The 7879-nt window shown below is 38.4% G+C and overlaps 1 protein-coding gene across 1 annotated transcript in view; it reads right to left on the bottom strand.

Moving 5' to 3' along the window:
• The window catches only part of CPA6 (carboxypeptidase A6), a 355331-nt gene extending 347933 nt beyond the window's left edge, over nucleotides 1–7398 (bottom strand). The window contains exon 1 of the mRNA XM_044657976.1: nucleotides 7295–7398. Within this exon, the coding sequence (XP_044513911.1) occupies nucleotides 7295–7398 (104 nt within the window). The remainder of the gene's footprint in view (nucleotides 1–7294) is intronic.
• Nucleotides 7399–7879: the final 481 nt, after the last annotated feature.

Here is a 7879-nt window from a genome sequence, read left to right as displayed (position 1 = left end):
TTTTCATTATTTCCCTTGATATTCTTGATCTTTTGTTATTCCAAATGAAATTTGTTATAGTTTTTTCTAATTCAGTAAAGAAGGTTTTTGGTAGTTTAATAGGTATGGAGCTAAATAGGTAAATTAATTTGGGTAGAATGTTCATTTTTATTATGTTATCTCATCCTACCCATGAGCAATCAATGGCTTTCCAATTGTTTAGATCCAGTTTTATTTGTTTGGAAAGTGTTTTGTAGTTGTTTTCATATAATTGCTGTGTTTGTTTTGGTAGATAGATTCCTCAGTATTTTTTATTGTCTAGGGTGATTTTAAATGGTGTTTCTCTTTCTACTTCTTGCTGCTCTAATGTGTTGGAAATGTATAGAAATGCTGATGATTTATGTGCATTTATTTTGTATCCTGCAACTTTGCTAAAGTTGTTGATTATTTCTACAAGCTTCTTAGTTGATTCTCTTGGATTTTTTAAGTAGACCATCATATCATCTGCAAAGAGTGATAGCTTAGTCTCCTCCTTCCCTATTTTGATACCTTCAACTACAATGTACTCTTAAATGACAGATGCATTGGGTTTCCTCTTATAGCATGAATAATGAGTAGTGTCCTTTTAAAAGTAGAATAAGGTAAATGTAAAGGGAGTGGAATGAATCTGCAGGAGTAAGGGAAGTCTGTGTAAATCATGTATAGACCTGAGATAAATTTCTGTATAGATGCTAGCATTTTGCCAAGTCACAGAAAACTATAGTTAAACTACTTCAGGTTAAAATAGGATTTTCCTGACTGGGGGCTTATAGCAACTGCAATTGAACTTATAAGTTTTAGGTCCAAAGTACCCTTAAAGCTACAGAAGAGAGAACCACATGGACTTTGGGGGGATTATATTTCCCCCAGGCTAAAAATGAGCTGATTATTAAAATAAGGAGTTACAAATGGGAAAAGCTAAATGTAAGTTCATTCTAGCCCTAAAATTCTAATCACTGACCCAAAGACCTGCCTCTATCTTCTGTTGACTTGCTTTTTCTACCACAGTGTTTGGTGAGAGAATGATTTATCATCACAGGACTGGATTTGAGTCTCAGTGTATGGGTACTTCCCATATCTTATTGCTAACAAGTTTCTACTCTTTAGTTTCCTTAACCTAGTTACCTTAATGCAACTCCTCCCCTGACTGCAAACCATTACCATTCCATACTCATCCCCATCTACCACTCTCCTTTTCACCTGGGCTTGAGCACTATATGTCATCCTCATTATGAAATATCATTCAACTCCTCACTTTCTGTCACTCCCATATTGAATCTGTTGGCAAGATCTATTGATTTTACCTCTATTATATATATCTTGTATATGCTCCCTTTTCTCTTCTAACACAGCTACCATTCCAGTACCTTATGACCTTATATTTGGATTACTGCATTTGCCCACCAGTCGATCTGCCTACAACTCTCCACTCTAGTATATCCTCTAGTCAGCTTGTGATCTTCCTAAAGCCAAGTCTGATTATCATGCCTTGCCCCAAATAAATTCCAATGGCTCCCTATTACCTCTTAGATGAAATATAGTCATCAGTGGTCATTCAAAACTATTCATAACCTACTCCCATCTTTCCAGTCTTATTGAATCCTGTATCCTGTCTCTTATCCTTTAATTACTCTGTGACCCAGTGACACTGACCTCCTTTCTAGTACTAAAACAAGATATTCTATTAACTCATCTTGGATATTTCCATTGGCTGTCCCTCATGCCTGGAATGCTCTTCTTTCTCATCTCATCTCTCGACCCTACCTTCCCCAGCTTTCTTCAAATCCCAGCTAAAATTCCACTAAGCACAATGTCTAACACATAGTAGGTGCTTAATAAATGTTAATTTATGGCTGATTCCATACCTAATGTAGAGCACTGGGCTTCTTACCCTGGAACACCACCTCTAGTGCCAGATCCTTTCTTCATTCCACCTTAGATCTGCGATCCAGAAGTGAGTAGTGAGCAAGAGAACTGCCCATTACTACCTGCTCTTGTATCTTGCAGAAATGTAGGCACCTTTATGCTGGATCTGGAGCCTTCTCTTGATTTGATGCACAGTTTCTCCCTGTGCTAGGATGCTTTATTCCCTTCTTTCCTGGACAAATCCCATCACCAGTGTTTACTTTGTGTGCATGTATATTCATCTCTTTTTTTAAAAAATTCTTTTTATATTAATTAATGTTTATTTATTTTAAATGTTTGCATTCCAAATTTTCTCCCTGATCTACCCATTGAGAAGGCAAGCGATATATCAATTATGCATGTGAAATTATGCAAAACACATTTCCATATTAACCATGTTACCAAAAAAAGCACAAAAAATAAAGTGAGAAGTTATACTTCAATTTGTATGCATTTATTAGTTCTTTCTTTCAAGGTGAATAGCATTTTTCATCATTATTCCTTTGGAATTGTCTTAGATAATTGCGTTGATCAGAGTAACTAAATCTTTCAGAGTTAATCATCATTAAATATTGCTGTTACTGTGTATTATGTTGTCTTGATTCTGCTCACTTCACTTGCATCAGTTTGTATGTCATCTTAGGATTTTCTGAAGCCATTTCTCTTATTACAATACAATAGTATTTCATCACAACCATATACTTGTCCAGCCATTCCTCAACTGCTGAATATTCTCTCAATTTCCAATTCTTTGTCACCACAAAAAGAGCTCCTATAAATATTTTTGCACATGTACTTTTCACTTTTCCTTTTTCTTTGATCTCTTTAGGATGCAGATCTAGTAGAAGTTTTGTTGAGCCAAGGGTATGTGCAGTTTTATATCTCTTTTGGTAAAGTTACAAATTGTTCTCAAAAAAAGTTATACCAGTTCTCAATTCAATTAACAGCGCTTTAGCATCCCTATTTTTCACATCCTCTCCTCTATTTGTCATATTCCTTTTCTGTTATGTTTGCCAATCTGAAGGGGGAAATTGATACTTCTGAGTCATTTTAATTTGCATTTCTCTAATAAATGTCATTATCAGTGCATATAGACTTTTTATTGTCTCCCTAAGCTAGCATGGGTTATAAAAATTACTCACTGTGATTTTTTTCTTATCTTTTCAGATCAGGATAGCCTGCTGATATTTCTAGATTTGTTTGAAGGAACTATGCAGGTTGGGGATTGGGTATGGGATGTAGACCCTGCTATATTTCTTTATGCTTCTCTGCTCTCTTAGCTCTGCTCCTCTCCTTAATTTTCTAAAAATTGTTAGCTCTTTCTCTCCTTCTAGGTATGAAATCTACAATTTCCTTTGTAGATAAATTCACTTGCCAGCTTGCTTTATTTTTAGTCTATTGCAAGATTTCTAGCTTCATTCTCTAAAATCTGTCCTTTCCTCATACTGTTTTTGTTTACCAAAAAGTCTATCCAAATTGCATATTTTATTTCTCTCTTTCTGTCTCTGTCTCTGTCTCTGTCTCTGTCTCTGTCTCTGTCTCTGTCTCCCTCTGTCTCTGTCTAAGTCTCTCTCCACAGACAAATGCAAATACCTGGAAGAAAAATATAGTAATGTGTACACATCTCTGATATCTTTTAAACTGGACATATATGCCTTCACACATTTAGAGGAGTGAATAGGATGGATAGATGGCTTCTGATCCCTTCTGATTCAGGTTCTGGTCTCTAATTTACAATCTTAGAGAGCTGTCTGGGCCACTGAGAAGAAAACCCTTGAGTTACACAGCCAGTATGTGTTAGAGGCAAGACTTCATTCCAGATCTTCCTGTCTGAGGTTTTCTTTCTATCCACTATGCAATGATGCCTCTCACTCTAAACATATCACACACACACACACACACACACACACACACACACACACACAGCTAACACTTTCTGTAAGGAATTTAAGAAAGATAGTAAGAATGATGGATAAAAATATTCTAAACCTGTGAAACCTGGACTCCTTTTGATTTTTTTCTATATTCAAATCATTTCTTTATCAATTTGCTTCCTTTATTCTTTATTTTAAAATATTCTTGAAACCATGTTTTATTTAATCCAAATTTCTCACACAATAGAGTAATATTTGCCAGTTTCTTTTTCTCCATAATCTTCTTTTTGAGTTTTTTTTATGTAGATCATCTAGTTTGACCATATCCACACCCCCAAAGCCATCCATCTTTATTTTCATTCTCTCAACAATAGGCATTCTGAGCTGCCCTGGGCTTTATGTTTTAATGCATTCTCAGAGCTCTTTAATCAATGATCATATTTTAATATAATGTATTTTTAAATCAGGAGGACTCCCTATTACAAATGAGACCATATTATAACTTTAAAAAAAATAACGAAAGTCTACTGAGAAAGAAAATTGGGTAATCTAGTGGTGGAATTGCCACTTTCAGCAAAGTTACTTAAAATGTGGTTTAAATTATATGTTATTTTGCCATCTGATCAGATGCTAGTCACACTTAAATAAGCTAAAGTTTAAGAGTTTCTTAGACTTAGCAAAATGACATTAAATGGTGGAGACAATCATCTCCTGTTTGGTGAGAACCTGCCATTATGGAAGATAACTTAAAAGTCCTCACTTTCAATGGTGAGGTTGCATAGATCTATTTGTAATTTCGAAGAAGCTCCTTTTACAGAGATGGAAGAGGAGGGCCCCATTTCTTCAACCTGTCACTAACTGCCTCAGGTTTCATCTTTTAGAACTTGCAGACACCTGGTTATTTATAAATGTGACCTAGGAGCAAATGGCAATTAATACTTGTATGGCAATGCAGCACATAATATACTGTAGCCTTATGATGGGGGCTTCAGGAGCCCAAGTGAGAAAGAGTGTCTGGCATCTTTTCCTTCACTAAATAGTGTCTAGAAAACAGGCTCACACCTGCTCAGCTGTGACCGGAATTCTACCTTGTAATCTAGGGCAAATCATTCTGCACAGAACCACAAAGGAAGGATAAAATGACAACTTAGGTCACGGTAATGTCCTGTGTCATCTCTAAACCTGTATCATGCACTTTTTTTAGGACTTTGGGGGACAGGTGGGTGGCAGACGTGTGGTTTTATTAGGGTAAGTTTTGGAAACTCCTTAAGCAGTTCATCATCAGCTTCCTCTTAGAGAGTGGCCTGGGGCCATGAGAAATGAAGTAACTTGTCCATCATCACAAAGCTATTATGTGTCAACAGTGGTGCTTCCTTCCTTCAAAGATGGTTCCCTATCTATTGTGCCAGGCATGAGGTGTATGTGATATATTTATTTATTTTTGCTCCTTACTTGTGATTTTATCTTGGTAAGAGAACTCTTCAGTGTTGGGGACAGACAGACAAAAATGAAATTGTTCTTGCCTTAAAGAACTTTAAATTCTGCTAAGTTAACATATTGTCTTGGTCACAGAGAGGCTTACTAGCTAGAATATGCCAGAGGGAGGACTTGAAATCAGTTCTTCTTGACTTCAGGGTGGTCCTCTGAACCTTAGGTTATATTGCCTTATTTTTATTAACAATAATAATAATGATAAAGCACTTATAAAATTTCTATGCGGGGTACTAAGGATATAAAATACAATGAACTATAAAATCTCATACATTAGGGGCAGCTGGGTAGCTTAGTGGAGTGAGAGTTAGGCCTAGAGACAGGAGGTCCTAGGTTCAAACCCGGCCTCAGCCACTTCCCAGCTGTGTGACCCTGGGCAAGTCACTTGACCCCCATTGCCCACCCTTACCAATCTTCCACCTATGAGACAATACACTGAAGTACAAGGGTTAAAAAAAAATCTCATACAATGATTAAAAAAATAAAATTTATGAAATACAATGCTTTTAAAAGAGTCATATCACTGAGCTGCCCATAAAACCATGACATCTTATAAATAATCTACTCTCCCAGAGTGCCCCTCAATCTAACCAAAGTTAGGTACTGAAAAAGAGGTTGATCCTTAGGCCCATTTGATTTTCTGGCTTCCTCACTGAGAAAGTTTATAATGATGACAGAGTTCATGATGTAGAAACCCGAATTTTAGGAATCAGAGATCAAAAGTTAACTCCTTTCAATTTCTCCCAAAGACCTAGAGGTGAAAGACTGGATCACATTACTAGCCTTCTGATCCCTTGAGAACTGAGGCCATGTTTTAAAATGTTTCCCCTGGGAAAGCTCTGATTTTCAGTGGCCTTCTAAAAGGTTGGCCTGACCACTGGAAAAAAAAACAAAAAAACAAAAACCGGTGTGCCAAGGTCATAATCGTAATACTGTACGGAATAATTTACAAGTGTCACCTTCTAGAAAAAACAAAAACAAAAAAATACGCCATGAAATCCTCTAGTCCTTGTTTCATTTTCCAGTTCAATATAAAATGCTTCTCATCTGGAAACTAGTTAATGAGTGAGATTAGAACCCTGACAAAGATTCCAAGGCACTTCAAAATGAGAAACTTGGACTAGATTCTTTTAAAAGGCTCCCTGTTCACCCCCAACACTGCATGATCTAAAGATTAAAACACTACCATCTCACTCGCTTCTCCCACTACAACTTCAAGAAAAGAATATGCTATATGTCATCCCAGTAAGACTCTTGCCTAACTGTGTATAATCCCAGCAAGACTTCAGGATAATAAGAACGACTGCCCAATATATTTCTTATTAACTATCCCTCACTTTCAAGGGCTGCGATGGCATGAATAGACATGGACAAACTCTAAATTTATAACCCTAATGAAAAGAAAGTTATTTCTCCCACTTGATTTAGACTTTTATTATAAAACTTTTTTTCCTTCTTCTAATAACAATGGCCAATTTTGCTCAGGTAATTCCCAAGAGTAACCATTGACGTTACCCGGATTTGCAAAAGTTTGCAATATCCACCCTGGAGGAGAATGCACATAACTTCTAGCGTTGTTTGTTTGTTTGTTAACCCATTGCTGCTGGAAATTCTGACCACATAGATTTCCAAAACAGAAAATTTGATTTCAAGTATTAATCCACAGTAACACAATGGCACTCCCTTCACAGTGAATCTGAAACCCAGGGAACACATTGTAAAATAAAATATAGCCAATTCACAGACCCGGGGTTCCATCACAGGGAGTCCAATTGTAAAGAGCATAGAAAGCCAAGCCGTGCTCTCTCAGGCAGCATTCTTTTCAGCTAGGTAGAGGGGAAAATGGGGAAGATTTTTTATTAAGACGCATACATTTGAGTCACCAAGAGTGTTTCTGTAGAAACCCCGAAGTCAGAAAAGAGTTGTCCCTCCTAAAGGCAGGCACAAATCGGGCACCCAGTTGGAAGAAGTGTTGGGAGGCTAAAGAGGAAGGCTACTGAACTTACCCCGCATAGCGATTGTTGTAAAGGTAGCAATGCCCTGGTCCCGAGATCCGCAAAAAGAGCAGACAAAGCAGCCACTGAGCAGCTGTCCAGCCAGTGGGCTTCATAGTGTCCGGAGGGAGCGAGCGACCGCGAGTCAGCTAGCGGCAGGCTCAAAGTGGCCAGCAGCACGCCCTACTAACTTCACTTCAGTCCCTGGGGATCAAGGGAGCGGGAGGAGAGGGAGGTAGGCAGAAAGGGACACTGCTTGGCTTCTAGCAAGAGAAAAGCAGGGAGGGGGACAAAAGTTAAGGCAACTGAGGAAGCAAAGTTGCTTCTGGTAAGAAGTGGGTCCTAGAGGGAGAAGCTGGAGTGGCAGCTGCTCAGCTCGCCTAGGCGCGGCTACACACCCCAGCAGCTGAGTTTGAGCCCTAAGCAGGCTCTCCACTTGCAAGGGCTGGGACCTCCTCCCTTGTTGCTGCTGCTGACTCAGCAGCTGGCGCCCCGCAGCGCCCTTCCTTTGGGTAACCCCTTTCTGTTTGTTTGTTTTCCCACTTCAGGCCCCTAACCCGCCTTTGACTACCTTCTACCCTCTCTCCCATCCCGCTG

Source organism: Gracilinanus agilis, chromosome 1 (assembly GCF_016433145.1).
Source record: "Gracilinanus agilis isolate LMUSP501 chromosome 1, AgileGrace, whole genome shotgun sequence".
NCBI lineage: Eukaryota > Metazoa > Chordata > Mammalia > Didelphimorphia > Didelphidae > Gracilinanus > Gracilinanus agilis.
The sequence above is the reverse complement of the archived record's forward strand: the minus strand, read 5'-3'. Positions and strand labels throughout refer to the sequence as shown.